Source organism: Cibotium barometz, chromosome 25 (genome assembly GCF_041138505.1).
Source record: "Cibotium barometz isolate CiBa-2024 chromosome 25, ASM4113850v1, whole genome shotgun sequence".
NCBI classification, from domain to species: Eukaryota; Viridiplantae; Streptophyta; class Polypodiopsida; order Cyatheales; family Cibotiaceae; genus Cibotium; species Cibotium barometz.
The window spans coordinates 16,220,858-16,244,106 of NC_141070.1; the positions used below are offsets into that span (position 1 = coordinate 16,220,858).

General features: G+C 38.1%; 1 protein-coding gene across 1 annotated transcript; it reads right to left on the reverse strand.

The window, feature by feature from the left end:
• Nucleotides 1-19,186: 19,186 nt before the first annotated feature.
• LOC147624305 (uncharacterized) lies at nucleotides 19,187-19,933 on the reverse strand. Its single transcript, XM_086819925.1, has one exon. It carries the CDS (start codon nucleotides 19,860-19,862, stop codon nucleotides 19,485-19,487), a length of 378 nt encoding a protein of 125 aa, XP_086676051.1. The 5' UTR covers nucleotides 19,863-19,933; the 3' UTR covers nucleotides 19,187-19,484.
• Between the last annotated feature and the right edge of the window lie 3,316 nt (nucleotides 19,934-23,249).

Here is a 23,249-nt window from a genome sequence, read left to right on the forward strand (position 1 = left end):
GGTGTCTTCAGGTATCACACTATCTCATTAGTGGGATTGTTACCCTGTATGCCACACATGCTTTGAGCAGAGGGATCTGAGGTGGCCCATGTAGACGTGCTTGAGACATTATTAGAGCATGAGGCAGAGATCTCCTAGTTGAGAGGGCATGCGTTTGACCTCTCCACTACTCTCACCATGGATGAGACTGTGGTGGCAGCTTGAGGCAGAGAGAGGATGCCTTCTAGTGACTGATCTCAAGGAAAAGCATGAGGACATGGGTACTATACTACAAGAGCGGGAGATAGAGTTAGCTAGGATTCGCACCCAACATGAGATAGAGATTCATGACATGTAGAGGACAAGGTGGTAGCTTTAAGAGCCCAAGATACAGCCAAGGAAGAGGATGATCTTACAGAGATGCACCGCTTGTCCACTCATCATTCCATAGGCCAAATTAATGCTTCCACTACTAGCTCAATAGTGGTGGGGGGCAAGGGAGTATCTAAGCAAAGCGGCACAACTTATTAGGATTTTCAGTTTTTGAGTTCTTTTCTGACTGTATGCCTTACTGAGGGCTTGTAATTGCTCTCTGAAGCATGATTTTGCTAGCTTCATTTCTATGTATTGTTGGCCATGTGAGGCCCATATTTCAACATTTACTTTTTTGGGCAGTGTTTGTTATATTGTTCTTGTGCTTTCCTAGGATCATGGATGTCGAGAGGTTCTTTCTTCTTCATCACCATCGACTCCCCTCCCTACTAGGTTATCCTCTCCATGCATTCATCTCAATGAATGGTGTAGTGGTGGGGGCCTATGGATAATAATTCCACCGAGCTCCTCTATCTGTTTGTCATTGCCTAGATCCATTGTGTTCAAAATCGCCGCCAAGATATGGCATGCACCACCACTCCTCGGTGCATGGCCACCTTAGCCTATGCATATATCATCGTGATATCTTTACTTTAATCTTTCCCAAGGTGAGCCATATATCAGTTTGATTGTTGATCCTCTTAGATCTTCTTCCCCCTTCTCAATGTTGGAGATACAATTCTCCCCCTTTATGTGATGATGATAGTGATGTACACTTCGAGGTCACCAAAAGGAGAGAGCTACTAGAAGTTGTTGGTGTGTGAGCAGCAAGGAGTATTATGCTATTATAAGAAGAAGTGAGTAGTCATGTGGTGGAGGAATACAATTATAGTCTAGGTGCACATGTGTCTATGTTGTGTCTTGCTCTCTCATGTGTGTTTCATATAGTTAAGGGAGAAGGTAAGTGGTGTGAGTGTGTGGGGTAATCGCGCCGGGGGGGGGGGGGGGGGGGTAATCGGGCATAGGGGATTCTTGTGTATCTAGGATAAGGAGAGAAGCTAGAGCAGAAGGCTCAACAATTCCAAGACCTATGTGAACTACAAATCATCCTTGATGGGTATACTTCCCAGAACATAACCCATTAAGTTCTCTCATTCTCTTCCTTTGGTGTAGAGTGAGTGTAGGTGTAGAGTGAGCAGTCCCAATAGTTCATCTACAATATTAGCACCATATTAAGGTAGAAAAATAGATGACTCCTCTCCCCTAATACCTTAAGGATCGTGGAAGAATTGTTCTTAATAAGCCGATTTTGAGTAGAGCTGAAGGAATGCCACCCTTGTGTGTTTCTTCCTTCCTGCATCCACACATTGGGGCCACTTAGGTGAAGCATAGCTCTGTCTCCATGGGAAGCTCACCTTATCACAAACACACTTCCTTACTCAAACTCACTATATCATGAATCAAGAGGTTGATTAGAGTGAGGATGAGCAAGAGTAAGGCAACTTACATTGCTAAGAAATTATTGGGTCCTTTTATTAGGAGAGAAATTGGTATATATACAAGTCCATATGTGTTCACACTCACTTGAATTATATTCACCATTCATTGGGAATCTCTATACAATCTTATTTCCACATGCTCTTGAAGCAAGAATTACAAAAGCAACACCTTTACCATCATGGGCACCCCCAATGCCATAATGTGTCTCCTTGTTACTCTTGGTATTGGTATGTTCACCTTTACCAATTGGTGCCAACAACAACAATGTCAACAAATGTGGTAACATTATCCTCACCAAAGCCACTATTACTTGAGATCTTCCCCTTCTTTGATCTTCTTGGCCCTACTCCTTTAGCTCTTGGTCAATTATTTCTTTACAACAACCTCCTCTTTTAGGATCAAGATTCATGATTCCTTAGGGATCTAGGATTCATGGAGGTTGATGACTTTGCTACTCATTTGTAGCTATCCAACTCCTTGCTTTCATCCAAGTGATTGAATTTTAAAGGAATTGACTAGTTATTAGGTTTTAATCATGTGCAAGGATAGTTATGGATGCTTTCACAGGGTAAACCTTGTACATTTGGTCGATTCCATAGGTGGAGGTTTGGAGGAAATATTGGCTAGCATCCTCTTGATGGGTCATTTTGGTAACCCGATGAGGTTTGTGGTAGTAAAAGCACTACCATTGGGTGTTTTCTAGCCCGTGACGTTGGGGTCTAGCTTGGTATTTTAGGTAGACATTATCATTCTCCCATGATATATTGACTATGTAGGAGGAATTTAGACTCTGTGTTGGCTCTATGTAAGTGTAATCCTATTCTACCTCCTCTCCTTTTGGGATCTCATCAATGGTTAAATTCATCAGGGTCGCTGGCATAGTTAGGGGTTAAGGTTGGTGGTAAGGTTTTAAGGGCATGTTGGCTAGCATCTTCGAAAATGGGACACTTGGTAGCCTAGTGAGGTTTGTGGGCAATGAAAGTACATTGGTTATCTTCTAGCCAACAAGCTAATGTCTTTCCACCTGGGTTAGATTCTAGCTTGGTATATAGGGTAGACATAATCATTTCCATGATGTAATGGCTCAACACTTATGCAAGAGGACTCTCGAGATTTTTTAGCTATGTGTAAATCTACGCATATTCTATCTCTTCTCCTTTTGGGATCTCATCAATGGTCAACTATGATTCATCGCGAGATGAGATCACTTGTAGGTTTTTTGGTCTCTTATAGAGCTAGGGGATAATTGATTCATCATCCACGATCACTTTCAAGACTTGTAGATCTAGGAATTGAGGTGGTATAACAAGGGGTTGAGGCTTTTTGGTCTCTTCTAGAGCTAGGGGCTAACTGATTCATCATCACTTGCAAGACTTGTGGATCTAGGTGGTATAACAAGGGGTGGTAAGGGTAATTCAAGTAGAGTCACTTGTAGAGCTAGGGGTGGTAAGGGTAATTCAAGTAGAGTCACTTGTAGAGCTAGGGGTTAAGTGATTCATCATGATCACTTACAAGACTTGTAAAGCTAGGGGTTGAGGTGGTACTTCAAGTACCCTAAAGATCCCTCAGTGGAGCACAATTTACCTCTGATTGTGTACATGTCCTTTTGTTAGCTTTACAAGCGGAATCAATAGGGCAAGGCTAGAGGGTTAGGAATCAAGGCTATAGGAGGTTAACACTGTTGCCTCTAGATTATGCTAACTATATAGCTAGCAATCTCACGATTTCCTAGTTGTTAACAACATGCAATAGGTCATTAGTTAAGATCCATCTTCGTGTGCGTTTCTAGTGCATGGCATCCTTTATCTCATAGTAGAACACTATCAAAGCTCCTTACTGGAGCACATATCTGGGCAAATGCCATCAGCTTAGGATTTGGTTTTGTAATATAGTAATTTAATATTATTCTTCATATCTCATACATTAAGTCCTTTATCTTATGGAAGATTTTGTTGTTTTGTGTAAATGCTTAAGTCGTTTTACATGGTGTCAGAGCACATGATCTAAAGAAGGTTTTTTAACAAGTGGATCTTTGGTAGAAATAGAGAAATGTCTTAACCTACAAATAATGCAGCTATTACAAGGGCTCGACCACCATCCAGCAATGGTAAGCTAGGACCTAAAAGTTCAAGAGTTGAGGTCAATTTTATTCTCTTATTAGTTGTGGGAGACTTCTATGTTGAAATTTGGGCATTGTGATGAGCTATGGTGGATCAAACACTAGAATCAACATCATTAACAAAGTGATTAGCAAATAAGTAAGATGTAATTAGTGGGTAATTAACAAATAGATTAATGTAGGCATGGATACTCAAAAACCAGCAAATTCTCATTAGGGCAATGCCTCAATTTATAGAGTTTACATCAAGCATCTAATCCCACTGATTTCTCCATGATTCACTCCACCTCTTTTCCTTGATTCTCTCCACCTCTTCGCTTTTCCCAGAACATCTCCACACTTCCCAGAATATCTCCACACTGCCTAAATCTTCTCATGCTACCCTTTATTCTCTCCCAATAGATTCTTCTCACCTTTTCACAGGTTCTTTCACATTTACTCATCCTCTTTTAGAGCCTCTAACCAAGGGCTTGTTCCCGCACACACCCTATTCACTTGTATTTTCAACACCTCCCCTCAAGTGAATACGCCTAGCACACCTAGACCCTATACCAAGTTTGCCTCCCCTTACTTGATAGTCTGCGCGACTAGTGCCTAGCACACCTCCCCTCGAGTTATCTTAGCACACTTGGACCCTATATCAAGTTTCTCTCTTACTTGATAGCCTGCGACCAGTGCCTCGAGTCCCTAAACTCATAGTCCTTGACACTCTCTCTCTCTATGTGTCCAAGGCTTACTATAGTTACCTGCGATCTTGACTAAAGTGCTCACACATACATCTACCACGTGGCCTACATCATCGGTGGCTCAGAGGTGGTTTTACTTTGTTGGGGCAGGTTACATTGGGTTGTGGGGTCTCTCTCTCTCTCTCTCTCAGAGATTTTCACATGGCTCCTCACTCTTTGGAGCCTCACATCTTCTCTTGTCTTCAGTCTTCTTGTCGTGGCAGCTTCTCTCCACGCGTCCATCTCTTCTTTTAGTCTTCTTGGGGCAACTTCTCTTCTCGTGTCCATGTCTTCCTTTAGATCTTCTTGGTGTGGATCTTCCTCTTGGAAAGAGATATTCTTCTTCTTTCATGGCTGGGGCCATGAGCTTGTCCGTCAGGTCTTTTTGCTCCATGTGAGCAACATGTTTCAATGTTTTGCTGACAGTTCCTTTGGGTTTTTTATGTCTATCTTGTATCATTATGCAATGCAAACCCAAATCTATGTGGGAGGTCTTACCTCTTGCCTTATTCTGGACAAGGGCAGTGTCTGATCCCATATTTACACTCATGTAATGTGCCCAATACATAATGTGTATAGCATTCATTCTTATGCACATTCCCAAATGCAACTTTGGCTGTGAATAATCTTGAATTTGAGTGTAATTTGCAGGCATTAACCAAGGGTTAAATGCAAAATGATGATTTTCACAATTTTATCAGCACAATTTTCCCAGAAATTACATTAAATCAAGGGTAACCAATTTGTACAGGATGGTTGGAGTATCAAACCAACTCCGAATTGCAATCTGAAGTTATAGGGATCTGTATCAGATACCTAATGGTTAATTTGAACCCTCAATTGCACCAAAATATAGTGATTAGTATTGATTAATCACTGATTAGCAAATTAATCCATTATTTTGTGTGCAAAAAACAGAGTATGCGGGGAGTCCAGATCTGGTGCCTTAGACTTCAAATGAGCAAATTCTTTCAAAGGCATCAATAGCAATGAGTCTAGTAGAGGATTAAGCCAAGAAACACAAGATTTGACCAAATATTGAAAGCTTAATCTCTGTTTTACCAAAGTCACCTGCAGATTTGATGAAGAGCTTGGATCTCACTGTAGGCTTGATGAAACTGAATTCTGTCTTCACCAGCTTGTAGAGCATGCTTGAAAACACCTTGGGCTAAGAGGAATTAGAGTGATTTGATTTGGTGAAGTAGCAATGTCAAAAACAGCTCAGAAAAACGGCGCCCAGTAAAAATGCGATTTCTCCCTCCTTCACTAGTGGTTTGCGCTTCTTTTTTTGATGAGCTTGAAGAGCTTTGAAGTGGCTACCATATGCTAGAAGGGTTTGCCCTAATTGTGAGTGTGCAAGGTGAATGGACTCCTCCACTGGCTGGGGGTACAGAGGTGAAGTGAAAAATAACTAAAATTTTGATTATTTCCTAATTATCTACTAATCCTAATTAATTAGATAATGGGCTCATAAATCTGATGGATTCTAGGCATGGCTCTGATACCATGTTGAAATTTGGGCATTGTGATGAGCTATGGTGGATCAAACACTAGAATCAACATCATTAACAAAGTGATTAGTAAATAATTAAGACGTAATTAGTGGTAACAAATAGATTAATGTAGGCATGGATTCTCAAAAACCAGCAAATTCTCATTAGGGCAATGCCTCAATTTATAGAGTTTACATCAAGCATCTAATCCCACTGATTTCTCCATGGTTCACTCCACCTCTTTTCCCTGATTCTCTCCACCTCTTCACTTTTCCCAGAATATCTCCACACTTCCCAGAATATCTCCACACTTCCTAAATCTTCTCATGCTACCCTTTATTCTCTCTTAGTAGATTCTTCTCACCTTTTCACAGGTTCTTTCACATTTACTCATCCTCTTTTAGAGCCTCTAACCAAGGGCTTGTTCCCGCACACACCTTATTCACTTATATTTTCAACATTCTATTGGTGATGATAAGAGGTTGGAACCCATAGCATATCTTATAGTAGGTCCTATAAAAATAATTTCACTAGATCCAAATCTTATGGGTCCTACAAAAATAATTTCACTAGATCCAAATCTTATGTTAGTGTGGAGGGGGAGAAGAAGGGATGTAGATACTCTGTGTGGAGGAGGGAGAAGAAGGGATGTAGATACTCTGTGTGGAGGAGAGGGATACTTCAAAACATTGAGTATTAACTAGTATCATAGAGACTATCTAATATGGAGAATTTGTAAGATCAAATGATAGTTATTGTGATTAACAAATAAGTAAAGATCTAGCATACGCATGTACATTAGGTTTTTAACCCAAAAATATGATGGTTCAGTCACTTCTCTAAACTAAGTCCTTCTTTAACTTTTGAGGTAGTGCTACATGCTTCTAGTAGATGCATCAGAAGGCTAGAGATGGTGGTGACTATACCTTCTCAGCAAGCACAAAGAAAGGTAAGGGAAAGGACTCTCTAATAACCCCCCTTCATTGACTAAATAAGAAGAAGAAGATGGTAAACTGCAACAAACTTGGTCACAAACAAGCTAAGTGCAAATAAAGGGAAGAATATGAGAAGGGTGGCGCATAGAAGCCCACCAAAAAAGAAGTGAAGTAACAATTATAAAGTGGAAATGGAGCTCTTTGTAGAAATCCAAGAGATTTGTGCAAAGATAAAGCATTATTCAACATTAGATGTTTTATGGATCATTAACCATGTGGCATTCCAACTTGACAAATGAGAATGATGCCAAATTCCCAACAAAACGCGTAAATACTATTTCCTTTTTTTGTGTAAAGTAATGGATATCCAAAAACTACTCGATATCATAGCCATTAAAAATCATGAGACGCGACGGTTGATTTTGGTTGTGCTAGTATCATCATTTTGGATATCAAAAGAATTATCATCGGGAGAGGAACCGTGTGTTACAATCTATATGAATTATAAACCTTTACCACCTAGGCCTATGTAGGCACTAGTAGGCTATGTCATGAAAGGTGTGTACGCATGAGCTATATGGTTCTTGAAAGAGATGTAGAATTTTAGGATTATGTAGCACCTACCTACATTTTCAGATATGTCACATGCATGTAAAACTTATATCATGATAGAGAGTTAAAATCATGTGAATTCAATGCTTATCGTAAGAAGAATGAGATTAAAAGACATTTAACCATTGCTTATACTCTTAAGAAGAATGCTGCTAGTCAATGTAAGAACCACACAAAAAAGGAGATAGCAAGAAGTATAGTAAAGGGGAAAGAATTATTAAAATACCTTTTGGGCCAAGGTAGTTAACATTGTGGTGCATATATTTAAGACAAGTTACACCAAGGCACTAAAGGGGATAACTCTTTGGTGTCATATTTTAGAATTTTAGCCTTGTGATGCATATTCCAAACTCACCAAGTGGGATTCAAAAAGATTCAAAAAAAAAAGGTATATCTTTCTAGGATACAATATCAAGTCAACTCTAATTCATTTCTTTATCGTGGAGAAGTGAGCTACCTAAAGGAGTTGCCTACAAAGTTGTGGAAAAGTTGACAATGTGGTGAAATTTCATGGATATGACTATCTAGATTGCAAGTGGCAATTTAGGATGAAATGGATCTTAGTTCATTCCTTTGAGCTACCTAAAGGAGTTCCCAACAAAGCTATGGAAAATTTGTGGTGAAATTTCATGGATATGAATACCTAGATTGCAAGTGGCAATGTAATGGAATTGAAAACTTTAGAAAATTTTATTACACACTTCTACAAAGTGAGCTTGTTTTAATGAATAGACTCCATTGAGCCATGTGGCAATTCAAGTATGCTATTAGGGAAAAATCACTAAGTGATGGAAGTAGAGTGAGTTTTATTATTGGATGATGAAGTGTATAAAGCTAAAGTTAGGTATTAGAAGCTTGCCTTGAGTTGTCGTCAAGAACAATGAATCTTGTTAAGGAGGAAAATATTACGACCCTAAGTACTTTACTAACAAAATTGTCAAGGATCAAGTGGATCAAAGCTAATAGATTAATGCTTTTGAAAAGGATCAAGACATGAAAAAAAGTTCTTGAGGTCAAGAGGTCCAAAGTGCATGAGAATACTTGCTATCGATTGTAAAGTCGCAAGTGTCACCAACTACCAAACGATAGTTGGGTTTATGAATTGAGCCAAGATAGGAGAGATCCCAATGACATGTATAACGCATGGGGGAATAGGTTGAATATTTGTTGTGGATGAGCATGTTCACATGTGGGAGATATACTTATACTAATCATGAAACATATCAAGAGATGGGTGGTTGCAGTTTTTGGGTCAAAATATTTGTATGTTTAGTGTGTCTAAATGAGTTAACTAGAACATATAAGAATTGAATGTTTCTTAAGGTTAAAGGGGTTTTTAATGTGAATGTGCACGTATGTTTTCATTTGTATGCGTAACAATGTAGAACTTTTAGAAAATTATTTATCCTTATTACAATATGTTTTCCATGTGAATGTGCATGCATGTTTTCACTTGTATGTGTAACAATGTAGACCTTTTAGAAAATTATTTATCCTTATTACAATATGTTTTTCATGTGAATGTGCATGCATGTTTTCACTTGTATGTGTAACAATGTAGACCTTTTAGAAAAGTAGTTATACTTATTACAGTATTATTATAAGACATTTTTTTCATTTTACATTTTATAAAGACGTGTCCTTTTGAAGCTTCTTTTCAATACATATTTATTTTCTACCTTTCCACTTTGAATGTTTCCAGACCCTCTTAGGCATGAACCTTGGTCATGCATGAAGATGAATGCCAAATAGTGAGGTAAAGCACCAAAGAATAGACACATTAACATGGCATAAAGAGAGCTACTCATGGACCAATAATAAAGAAATGAAAGCATCCTACACATTGCCATGTGGGAGCAATCCATTTTCTTATAAGTAGTATAGATTTTTCTTCAATTCATATAATGTAGTACCTTTTGTGGTCTCAATCAACAAAACTTTTTTTTTGGGGGTAAAAATAATGGTTTTTTTGTTTTATGCTAAACTAACAAGAATCACTCCTACTTTTTTATAATAGATACTTATTTTTTTTTTGTGCTAAAGTAACAAGGATCACTCCTACATTTATAATAGACACTTATATTTATTATATCACCTCCCTTAAAAGTGGTTTGCACAAGCTTACAAATTACCTTATGCCAATGAATCTCTAGTATTTTAAGTTACAAGCTCATTTATGATTAGTATTCATTTGGCTAAATTTTATAATTAGTTTTCACTAATTCAAACCTACAGTTTTCGTATAGTACCTCCTTTAAAAGTTATTTACACAAGCTTGCACCTTCTCCAAATTAGTTTATCACAATAAATTTGAATGATAATTTTCAATCGTTAATATTTCAAGTTATTAGCTCATTTATGATTAATAATTTGGCTAAAAATTTGCAACTAAAGGCTTGCCTCATATCATACATAGCAAGGACAAAGTATACAGTGGAGAAATAGATTTTAAATGGAATTTCTACCCTCCTGATCATAGACAAAAGGTAGATATTAAACTTGTGGAATAATAGGGCACACTCATGTGACTTGAATCTTCTCTTTATTATAGATACATAGGCCATAAACTCCATCATTTTCTAATACAAAATTAAAATTTACTTCATGCGTTATCACTAAAGTATCTCCACATATTATTTAAATTTTCCTCACATCTACCAACGAGAACATTAGCCCATGATCTAACCTTGAACTTTGAATAATTACACCAAGGTCTAATGTTTCCAAATCCCAAAGGCATGCATTTTAGAGAAATAATAGCAATGCCATGTATTCCCTACAATAGCTCTCACGCTAACAAGGTTTCTAGTCATGATTTTAAATATTCTATAAAGTTGGGCAAAAATAACTACATTCTAAAACCTGAGAAGGTTTCAATTTTGAGCATTTTTTTAAGTTTTGAAAGTATTGGAAATTGTTAGCCTCCATAAGTTCATCGTTTGGGTAGGTATTGGAGGTACTTGTCCTTTGAGACATCGTTTGGTTAGGTATTAGAGGTACTTATCCTTTGAGATGTCCTTTGAGACATTAAAGAATCGCCTTATCATCACATTAGTCTTGATGAGGTACCTTGAGTCATGATCCTCATAAGTTATCCCTCCTTTATTGATGATTACATTATGTAATAGGTATTGCTCATTCTTTTGGTAGTAGATGGAGGTGGGAGGCCAAACCAATGTCATCTTTATCACCACCAGTAGAGACACATTGCCAAATATTTTCCTTGATCTAATGGCTACATTAGGAGATACACTAGGAGATGGCCCCGGGTGCCCCATTGCATGACCCACCTCCACAGCTACTCTTGTACCCTATTATTATGGCCCACCACTTTAGCTATCTCGAAAAGTCCTAGATTCACAAAAACAAGCAACAATGCTCGTGGGGAACTTACCTTGCTTCCAAGCTAGGGTCTCTAGAAGCCATATAAGCTTGATTCATAATAGTTGCCAACTCCTCTCCTTCTTCAAGCTATCTCTTCCTCTCTATCACAAATAAATTGCTTCACCTTCTGCAAGGACTCACACACCTCTCACTATATCTACCCCTCACACCAACAAGCATAAAGAGCCAAAAGCATTGAGAAGACTAGAGAAACTGTGTTTTTTTTCAATAATGGCATTTTTATTATTGAAGAAAATCTAGACAAGTTAAAAAGGGTGATGGTGTCCATTCATTATGAGATAATGCCTTATATATAAAATTAGCCTTTATCTATAAAGGACCGTCAACTTGTGTACGCATGTTGAAAAAGAATAAAATTTAGAACACTTTTCTATTAAAAAATAAATAAATAATGTTAAAGTCACAACCTTTGGATTCTCCAGGCGTAGCCGAAATTTCATTTACAGGTCATACCCAAAGCTCGCTTGAGTTATCGCCTCCATCGTGCTTCCATGGCGCTATTTTTCTTCGTTTGCAGTTCTCATCATTCGTTATGATTTTGTAAATCTGAATCCTGTCAGACGGAGCGCATAGGGTTAGGGAGATTTTGCAGAATGAGCACATAGAACGTTTGGGGCTTTCTGTTTCCATGAGAAAAAAAATAGGGTTTAGAGCTAGGGTTTCATTCCCCTCAACAAACTAGGTTTCGCATGCTAGAGTCAGATTCTGGATAAAGCAGTGGCTGATTCGTTTCTGCTCTCACAGGCTTCCATTTTTCTTCTTTGCGATGTAGAAAGTGTAGGGTAAAATTATAGCTTTACAGAAAGCAGAGGTTAGGGCTATGGCTAGGGTTTGGATGGTTTCTGCACTTAGAGAAAGGACTAGGATAGAAGGATCCCCTCTGAGTGAAAATTAGGGGTAGGGTTTCTGCTTATGTTTAATTGGGAGATTAGTGAGAATTGCCCTCTGTCAAGCCCCAGCAATCCCAAGGCGTTTAGCGTTGACACAAGGCCTGTGTTGATTAATCCACAGCCAAAGATAATGTTCTCTGCAGTGGGTCAGATCCTTGGGTGTGTTAATCGAGAGTGTCTCTGTCGAGAGGTAGCCAGTGTTGTTGCCATAGGTGACGACATAGATGCACTTGTTCATACTTGACCGTCCAAAACTCATACGTTAACCGTTAGAATTTGGGTGTGGCCAACTTTCTCATAAATGTTAAGACTTTTATAGTATCTTTTTTCTTGATTAGTTCTTCACTTTCATGAATGAATTTGGGTGTGGCCAACTTTCTCATAAATGTTACAATTTTTATAGTGCTTTTTATAGTGACTAGTTCTTCACTTTCATGAATGGCAGACAGCATCTATCTAACCTAAAATAGGTTTAACATCCTTCTTTACTATGTAAATTTTCATTCTTGAAATCTAGCCTAAATGCATGATCACCTAGCTTGTACAACATTAACTATTTTGGCTTAACTAGTGCCTTTTGAGTGTTTGCCCTAAAGTAAGGGTAAGGCATCCAAGCCTATGTCAACTATATCTTCAAAAATTCTTCAAGAAGTACATGAGGTTCAATGACAATGGTATCAAAGCTATGGATACTTGCACTTGAAGAAAAGGAAGAAGCTCACAAAATCCAAAGGATAAAGAAGACAAAAGCTTAAGGACTCTTGGATAAAGCTTGGAAGATTTATGAGAATTTTTTGAGCCATAGGATGAAGAACTAGATCAAGGGCTACCAATTTATGTCAGCTTTTCTCCCAAAACCCCTTCTGAGAAGCCAAAAGCTATGACAAAAATCTATAATGGAAGGTGAAGAGCTGCCTGTAAATCAATTTGAAGTAATCACTTATTGGTTGATTATAGTATAACTAAACTTGGATTAATAATATTAACCAAGAGATAAGTGCAAGCTTTTAAAAGCACATTCAAGAATTTATTTATTTTTGTAATCTCTCCATCCTTGGCGAATGGCAGCGAAAATTTGAAGTGCTAGCAAGTTTTTTTTTCCTCTCAGTTGCGCGTAGCGTGGGTCTCCCAGTCATGAAGAAGCTTTTTTTTTTAAAAAGCTTACCTATTAAGTGTTATAAGCTCTAAAGCTTATTATTATTATAAGCTTAAAAAGCTTATAAGTATTATAAGCTTAAAAATCTCATAGGTATTATAAGCTTTAAAAGCTTATGTTTACCATAAGCTAAAAAGCTTATATTTATTTAAGCTTCAAATTTCGTCTTCTTTACCTCGCCTTCAAGCCTCAACAAGTGCCCAAACTTTGGGCATGATTATTTGACAATATTTTTAACATTTCTAAGGAGTTTTTGAACGTGCATTTTCTCATATTCTTCGACATCAAGGAGTCTTTAGTAATTCAAATTCTTGTGTCAAGCATCACCGGCTTTAAAGATTACATTTTTATTGACTTAAAGCGGCACAACAAGCTTCTTTCCAACAAATGAGAATCAAATAATCTTGTTACTTTTATAATTTTTAAATTACCGTTTCTTAAATTATTTTATTAAAAAAATAATAAAATTCAACGACAAAGAAGAAGACTTCTACTACGACTAGTATTCTGACTCCTAAGGTAACATATTTATTTCATTTGATTATTTTTTCAATAAATTTTATTTAAAACTTTTTGTAAATTTCAAGGAGAGTTTTTATGCATCAAAAGCAAAACCTCTTAAAGGAATTGTCCCTTCAATCTTGAACTATACTTTATGAATTTTTCACTACGTACTAGTCTTGTGGCATGGGACACAAAGATTAATCTTGTGTGAAGGATTTTAATGCATACTTATCTCTAGATATATGTGGGATGATTTCTGGTGGTATGGAACACTAGAATTTATTACACATAAAATTCCTTGATAGAATGTCTTTCTTTCATAATTAGACAAGATACTAGAATTTATGGTGGTATGGGACACTACAATTTATTACACATAGAATTCCTTGATAAAATGTCTTTATGTCATAATTAGACAAAATACTAGAATTCATATATTGTAAGACATTGATCTCCTTTGCTTGAATAAGCAAACACGCAACTAAGGTCAATTACTTATCTAGGCAAGATGGATGTTACGACCCTTTAGCTAAAACAGGGATGCTGAGACACTAGGTTGTCATGTTAGCAAATTGGTATCGTGAGTGACTCCGCATTAAATATAGCAGTTACCTAGTGTTATTGGTATAGCTTGAGACCATGCTTGACGGGTGTATGTTGTTGAAGCATAACAAGTAGTGACATGCTTGACGACACTGTTGTGTGATCAAAGTGAAATAAGTGGACTATGCTAGACAACTACACATGATTGAAACGTGACAAGTGGTTTATACAAATGATGTGCCATGCTTATTGAAGTGTAACAAGTGGTAAGACACGCCATGTTAGATTATGTGTATAATGATACTCTCATTGAAGTGTAACAAGTGGTGAGTGTATGTTATATTTGTGCCTATCAACATTTCATATTGGGATTAATTGTGGAGATAGAAATTAATTGGAACAACTAATGTGTTTACATTTGTGAGATAGGTGATGAGCAGTGCATGTGTTACATATGGAGGATCTTGTCAATATCATCTCGGATTATTATTATTTCATATGATTTATTTTGTTGGCCACCATGAGCCAAATGGTGATACATATTATTTTTGCATGTGTGTGCATGGCGTTACTATATTACTAGCATATATGTTAGAAGAATTTTGATTATTTTACACTTAGTGTGTGAACAAGCCCTAGTGCTTGAGTTATTTTTGTAAAAGTAAAAAAGCAAGGCCAATTTTATACGCAGAGCTATTATTAGTTCCTTGGGCAATATTTTGAATATAATTCTCAAAATATTCATGTCGTGAAAGGAGGAGCTGCACGCATGAGGGGGGAGATCACACCTAATATAATATGTTGATGGTGATGTTTACTCTATCTCATGTTTTATTTTATGCTTAAATCTTGTCAATTTGATTCAAGTATATGCTTTGTTCCTTGATAAATATGTGAGCTTGATTAATTCTTCAAGAAGCACATCAGGTCCCGTGATAGCGATAGGCACCCAACGTTGTTCTTCCTCCGTGACCCCTTTTTTTTTCTAAAAACCAATAAATGAGGGCAATGCCATCTCTCTCACCTATTGTTTTTAGTTTTCAAAGATTTGCTTGGCTCTTGTGAATGCCCTCCCACCTTTGTTGCCCTACTCGTTCACCTCGATGGAGCTCACCAACCCCATCTCCAAGAAGCAACGGCCCTACAACACTCTGAGCCTTTTGACGTTGATGGTGAGTTTGAACCCCCTCATCTTGTTGTTCATTTTTTGCAAGCTCTCTAGATGCTTACCATGTTGTTTTTGCAAGCACCTCGCACACTAGTGCATTTGTCCTATCCTCACCTCCATTCTTGTAGTAGAGGCCTCCTCCCACATCAAGGGAAATGTTTACACCTTGTAATAACAATAGCCCCTCCTCCAACATCAATGGGGGCCCCTCACACACCTCTACATCACCCATCTCTACAATACATGGCCTCTCAAATGATCTACAGCATTTTCCCCCTCCAATGGAGCGAGGAGGGGGGGGCTTTCACCTAACCGGCGCCACATAGCGAGGAGGGGGGGCTTTCACCTAACCGGCCACATAGCGATTCCCCTCTCCTCAAATGAGGAGGCCCTCTTCTCTGAACTTGTCTCTAATGTTGTCCCTCAACATATAGATGGATCTGCCTTCCCACAGTAAGCCATGCCCATGTTTACTACTATCCCTTTCCATGCATTGGGATGATCTTTTATAGAAATATCTATCAACACTTTTGTTGTGGCCACCCTTTTGGTGGATTGACACCACTCACCCAACCTTTGTCGCAACACCGTTTCAATTGGCTTCTATTGTTGTCCAGTCCTCAGGACTCCTGCAGAGGGCATGCAATAACCCTTCTATCTCTCAGTAATCAACGAGAGAAACCCTTCACTATAAGTAAACCATTTCTATCACTTGCTTTCAAGGCCTATTTTAAAAATCGCTTATTTGTGATATTTTCATAAATAAAATATAACCCTTTTCTATTCAACCTGTGAATATCCCCTTTAAATTGTACCCTTATGTATGTAAAAAAATGTGTAAAAAAAGGATTTTAAAAATCCCTTCTAATGAACCCACATGCTATGTTTATATATTTATGAGTGACCCACGAGGAAACCGTCCTTGTGGTTTCTCAAGGCCACGCTACATGTTTTCTTATCACTCAGGTTCACCACAAATAACGGCTAACTACATACATGGTCTCAACATCTTTATGGAAGGGAGACATCTCCCTAGCCATCCAAAGGCTTTCTCCTTCATGGGTTTCAAATTTGATGTAGATCTTCCATATGCAAAACTTCCCTACATGGAACCATTTATGTGGCCCTCGTGTGCCATATGTGGCAATGACATTCATGCATTCCTCAACCATTCCCTAGCCATCCAAGTGATGTTCGAATGCTTGAATGAGCAGTGCTCATGAGGTTAGTGCACTCACGAGAGTGGACCAAATCTTCTTCATCAACTAGAGCTTCCTTGGTTTCATTGGAGGTACACTTCCTAGAGGTTCAATGTACTCGTATCGAAGAAAGGGGCAAGGAAAAAGAAAGCTTGAAAGCTTCCCCTTGATGAAGCCACTACTTAGCTCAATCTATTATTGGTTATAAAATTCTCGCTACCTAGGTAACATGCTTTACCTAAATTGGCCTAAAAACCCCCATCCATCATTATTCATGTGTATTTGTCAATGAAATTTAAATAAAACCTTGCCCTTATTTTAACGAATAAATTAGAATACATTTTAGTTGTAAAAATTACATTCATGTTAAATTTAATAAGGAAATCAGGTTGAATCGAGGATATGCTCTTATTGTAGGGACAATCAAGGACATGTTCATGTAGTAAAAGGTTTTCCTCCACTATTGGCATGCACTTCCTTCTTTTCTTTGGTCATGCCATCTGAAGGATATAGTGAAGAGTGGACAAAGAAAAGACAACAACATGAATTGATTTGGATTGTTCACTTTTTTATGTTTGTTTATTCTTTTCTGTTGTAGTTTTTTATGTTAAGATTGCTCCACATAAACTAAATGCCATGTAATTAGTAGACTTAATTACATATTCTTGTCTTCTTTTGAAGTGACATCTATTGAAAATGATAGCATAATTTATCATCATTTTTCGCTCTACAAGGTTTTTGTTTGAGGCTTTTAATTAAAAAAACATCTAAAATCTTCCTCCAAAAAAAAGATTGATATTTATGTAGCACACCCATATTTCCTCTCTCTCTCTCTCTCTCTCTCTCTCTCTCTCTCTCTCTCTCTCTCTCTCTCTCTCTCTCTCTCTCTCTCTCTCTCTCTCTCTCTCACTCTCCATATATATATATATATATATTAGTGTTGTATTGCGATTAGGTTTACTCACATGAATATCAAATGCCCTCAAGCTATCTCTCACTTGCTCTCCCTTTTGCACTTATCTATGTGGTGAGAATGGAATTTCGCCCTTTTTCCCTTCCCTAAAAGCCTCTTTACACGGATTCCTTCCATTGTTTTTCCCTTTGCTAAAGAACCTCTTTACACATCAAACATATGTGGTGAACTTCTCCTAAAATTGTATCAACAAATTTAATTTACACTATAGATAGAGATGATTTAAAGAGAATTTCATTTTTGTCCTTTGTTCTTTATCTTTTCAAATCTCATGAAATATTTTAAATACAATATTTCACCAATCAAGGTCGTATATGCATTTTCTATTTTAAAGATAAGGTATGGCAAGTATTAATATCTTCTCTTCCTTTCATGCACACACACACACACACACACACACACATGCATGCATGATTTAAATACAATATTGTGCCAATCAAGGTTATGCATTTTCTATTTTAAAGATAAGGTATGACAAGTATTAATATCTTCTCTTCCTTTCATGTACACACACACATGTAAGCGTGCACGTACACACACACACACACACACACACATACACACATTCACACACTCACTAAAGTGTCCATATGCCACATACAAACATATGAGACCATTTTTCACTGATAACTTGTTGTGACCTCTACATTTCAAAATCCTATTAGTTCACTTAAGAAGTTACTAATATCTATTTGCAAATGATGTCCCTTTTTAATATCTGTTTTTTGTGAAATTTTTACTTTAATTTGATAATTGCAAACTTGAGCACCAATAAGACTAGTAAAGAATCCATAATAATAACCCCACCTTGGCATTGTGTTTAATTTTAAAAATGTTTCCAAATAAAATAAAATTCTTAAGTGACATTCTATACAAAACAGGTTATGGTGTGTAGGACAACATCAAAGTGAAAATGTGCATTGAAGAAACAAATTTTGTGTCATGAATCATGCCTTTCCCAATAAATCACACAAATTAGATATATACAAAACATTATTGAGAACGAGCATACTCCAAGTGGAACTTGTAGCTCTCATCATGGAAAGAAACATATGTTTCAAAATTGTTTCGAAACATGTGAAATTTTTTTATATCCTTCTTTTGAAGGATAAACACTCCTTGGACGGGTACTATAGCCTTCAAATTTTATGCTTTCTATTACACTCTCATTTTGGGTTAAATGTTTTGGGTTAAATGGTACCGTTGGCAATTTGGTTGTTTGCAAGTTAGTGATTATAGAACCTTTAACTGGGAAGCCTCAAGAAGTGTTTGAAACATTACTAACCAAAACATCACGTGGGATACCTATTTCACAAATCACATATGTAAAAGATAGCAAGTAAACAATACTAGAAGAATAAAATGTAGCTATTGTGGATACAATATGACTAAAAATGGGTGACTATCAAAGGTCGACCTCCCTATGAGGCTCGATTTTTGGCGGGTAGCCTTGCTTGTCGAAAATCAAAAAAAAAATTGGGGAAAACACTTAGCCGTTTATTTGAAAATTTTGAAATTGCAAACTTGGGTTGTCAAAAATCGAACTTGGCCTCCACTATATCTTGCAATAGGCAAGATCGAAAGAAACTCCCAAAACTTTGTCACTTTTTTATAAAAAAAATGTGTTTAGCATGCGAGTGTTGCATTGCATGAGAAATTTCATTTTAGGGTTGCATCTTGCATAATATACGATGATTTTTACACATTGACGTAGAAAAAATAGTCTAGAGAGGGCCACATAGGGAAGGACGGGTTGAAAAAAGGGCCTAGCAATGTAACATAGGGTCAAGGAGTTACATGGTAAGAAATCTAGGGTCAAGGAGTTACATGTGGTAAGAACAATATCTAAGCTTGCTTGATGAATACGAAACCTTGAAGTAGAATGTACAAGAAGAAGATGATGGTGCAACGAACCAGTAAAAAGACACTGGTCACAAGCCCATGGGTTGACATAGCTTAATAACGACTGAACTACATAAATCCCGGAACCCTGTTGTTCCGTGCGGAGAGTCGCCGGAGCAACTCTCTGCACTGCCGCTTGAAGATCTCATCTTCATCGCCGTCCTGGGAGGGGCCTGCCAGGAAATTCTCCACAGCAGCACGCGGCGCCATCATATTTGGAGAAGCCTTTTCTGTTGTTCGCCTGCGCAGGCGTCGAAGAAGAAGAAGCTTTGGGCGAGCAGTTTTATTGGAACTCTGTGAGGAGGACGACGACGCGCCCCCTTGCGCACCATCGAAGAGATCAGCCCAGTTGAGGGGCTCCTGCGCCTGCCCTAGAGCCCGCCGCCCATGCTTCCTGCGGCGAAAGAATCCATGCACGTTCTTCAAGCAGCACTGCAGGCCCTGCATCTCTGGATGCCACACGCAAACGGAAGAGTTGAGCTACGCAAGCGACAGCTCTCAACCCCTCCCCTTGTGTGTGACCCCCTGCCACACATCAATGTCAGTGTGACTCCGACCACCCCGCCGCCCCCCCCCGCCCCCCCTAAGTGCTGTTAGTTGTAGATTCTAGAGTCCCTCTCCTCCTTGACTGGTCTACGGCCGCCACCTCGTCACTGCACTTACTAAATTTTAATCGCGCTTAGCCCCTTTTAAGCAGTTTTCGTGAAACAATAAACCTCACATGAATTCCATGGCAATTTGAGTAAGTATTCTCTTCAAAGTTTCATCTAATTAGTACTATTTTTTTTAAAATTACACGAGCACTTTTCCTCCTGTTAAGATGAGGGAGATTTTTCAACAGTTGAGCAAACTCTAAGATGAAGCGAGCCACGTCTTTTCCCCGTTCCTATCCTTGAAGAGGAAAAGGCAAATTTGAGCACTCATTTTTTCATCATCTGATCCAATTACTCCTATTTTTTGAACAAATGTAGGAGTCTCCTGTCAAAAGGAGAGTGTTCTCTAACGTAAAAACAAACTCGTCTTTTCTCGAACCCTGCATAAACCCACCCTTAAAAGTAACTTTTAGGGGTTTTAAAGGTTTCATTTGGTATCTAATTATTAACAGCTAAAAAAGTCAATGTAATGATGAGCCTCCACGCCCTTTCTATTTTGCATGAAATATTCTTTTACTGTTTTGTGGAAAGCTTTTTTGGCTGCCTTTTCTTTTAGTTATCATTCGAGCATGCATTCAACTTCATTCAACGTCTCTTCTGCACACAGATCGATTGTCCTTAGTCTCTCTCCGTTTCCCTCTGCATCACATGCCTCTGCACATGGATTGATTGTCTGCATCGCATGCCTCTATCTCTCTTGCTTTACACAAAAAAAAGTCTCTCTCCTCTCTCTCGATGGTAGGCCGCTCCCTCTCCTTGGATGCTCTCTCTGTCTCTCTCGATCATGATCTCCATGCCTCACTTTTTCTGTTTTGCCGGGGGAGGTATGTTGTCATGGAGGAGGAGCGGAGTTGCAATTGCCTTGGAGGCGGAGCCGGTAGCCTTGGGAGTTGCCTGTATTGATGAAATGGAACGTTGCGTTGAATGGAGGGGAGGAGGGAGGCTGTATTGTTAGTGGCATTTAATTAATACACCATTTATATATATATATATATATATATATATATATATATATATATATATATATATTCATATATATATGTATTCATAAACCAAACAGGGTATCACATTTTTATTTTAAAAATAACTATTGTTACAAATTTTCCTTTTTTTTAATTTCCTTCTCCCATAGAAGATTTCTTTAAATCTAGGTTAAAGTGAAAAGATAATTTGAACAGGTTCTAGGTCACAAGTAGCTTATCTTTTGGAAGCATTTCATTGGAAAATCTGCAAGCCCGTAAGTTTTACGCGCAAAGTCCTCTTTTGCAATGAGTCCGATTGAATGAGTTAGGTTGGTTAGATTAGACATTAGGGTTTGGTGAGATTAGGACCACAAGCAATGAGTCCGCTTGTTCGAGTTAGGATTAGGTAAGACTTTGCAATGAATCCGATTAGATAGTTGGGTTAGGTCACATTAGTTAGTAGGATTAGATAGTAGGGTTAGGTCAGCAAGCCATCGCCCTCTCTCTCTCTCTCTCTCTCTCTCTCTCTCTCTCTCTCTCTCTCTCTCTCTCTCTCTCTCTCTCTCTCTCTCTGAGCAGAGCAAGAGAGAAAATCTTGAGCAAGCCTTCTCTCTGTCTCTCTCTTTCTCTTCTGCTCTCAGCGCCTCGCACATCGGTCGAATGCTTAGGAACGCAATAGCTGGGAAAAACCTCCAACACACTCACCGCCTGCAATGAGCACCCAGGTTTTTCAAAACAAGGCCATAAAATTTTGAGCCACACTTTTTTTCATATATTTTTGGGTTAGAGCTCCTATGAAGGAAGCTTTTGAGCAGAAAAATCACAAATTTAAAAACGAGTCAAAAGTTTTGATTGATGGCTTAAGGCGCTTGGTGAAGCTCCAAAGGTATTCTAATGACTAGAGGTGTGAGTTACAAATGAGAACTTTTGAGTCTAGTTGCAAAGTGCACATTCGAGGGGGTTGTGGTACAAAGTCCACTTTTTCATGTCCTTTAGCCCACGTCTTTCTTCACTCCACCTCTCCCTCTATTTAGGGTTTTGATAACCCCTTTTGCTCTCTAATCCTTACCCTTATGAGACCCTTGTGGAGTCTATTCAACCCCTAAATGCCTAGTAAGCACCATGTAGAATGGCAAAATTGCATCGAAATACACTTGCTCATGAGTTATGAGAAAGTTAGTTTTTGCATATGCATTGTGTAGGATGGTGAAATCCCATGGTGCTCATGAAAACCATGATGAATTTTAAATGCATTGAGTGGTGAATCTTGGTCATATCATACAGGTTATTAATTTGTACTAATAATGGCAAAGAAGAAAAGCAAGTTTTAGTAAGTAGAGATGGTATTAGGTGTTGTTGGCATCCATCCATGTGTATGACTTTGTAGAGGGGTATCCTTATTCCTACCTTGTGGATTGGAAATCCTTAACAAGAAGTAACCTATATATAATCTATAGAGAATATGAAGGCAACCTTTTGAAGGTGTACAAGGAGACAAATTATCATTTACGACGATAACAATGTCTTCCATATGATGGCATTTTACTATGTCACCGTAATTAAACCATTAGAATGAAAAGCAATGGGGTCATGTTTTTACAAAAAAAACATGGGATATGATTTTTTCTCATTGTATAAAGCTAATTCCATTTCGAGGGCAAGGACGAGGCTTCTTCAAGGTCAATCTCAAGGTTGTGGCCTCTAATTGTAGTTGAAGACATATTAAAAGGTTGTGGCCTCTAATTATTGCAGTTGAAGACATCTTATAAGGGACCTATGCCCATGAGAATTGGATGGTGCAAGACATGTCATGGCCTCTAATTGCAGTTGGGGACCTCTTATAAGGGACTTACGCCCATAAGAATGATGGTGCAAGATATGTTACAATGTCGCATTAGGCCTTGTAGCGCATGTGCTACAACCATGCCACATGGTAATAGCCAAGAACCATAGCTTTTCCTCTCTCTCTCTTTTTAAACAACTCCCATCTCTTTTTTATGGCAGGTGGAGACATGAGTGAGCACCTCATACACACAAACCTGAGTACCATAAGAGGGTACAACCCTTCCTTTATCGTTTTTAGGCAAGCTGTCAAGATGTGCCCCACATCCACAAGCCACTTGGTCTTAGTGGGCAAGCTATTAGGATGTGCCCCACATGCACAAGCCACTCGATCAGTTAGAAAGAGAGAACTTACATTTTTTTTTAACCATGTGATG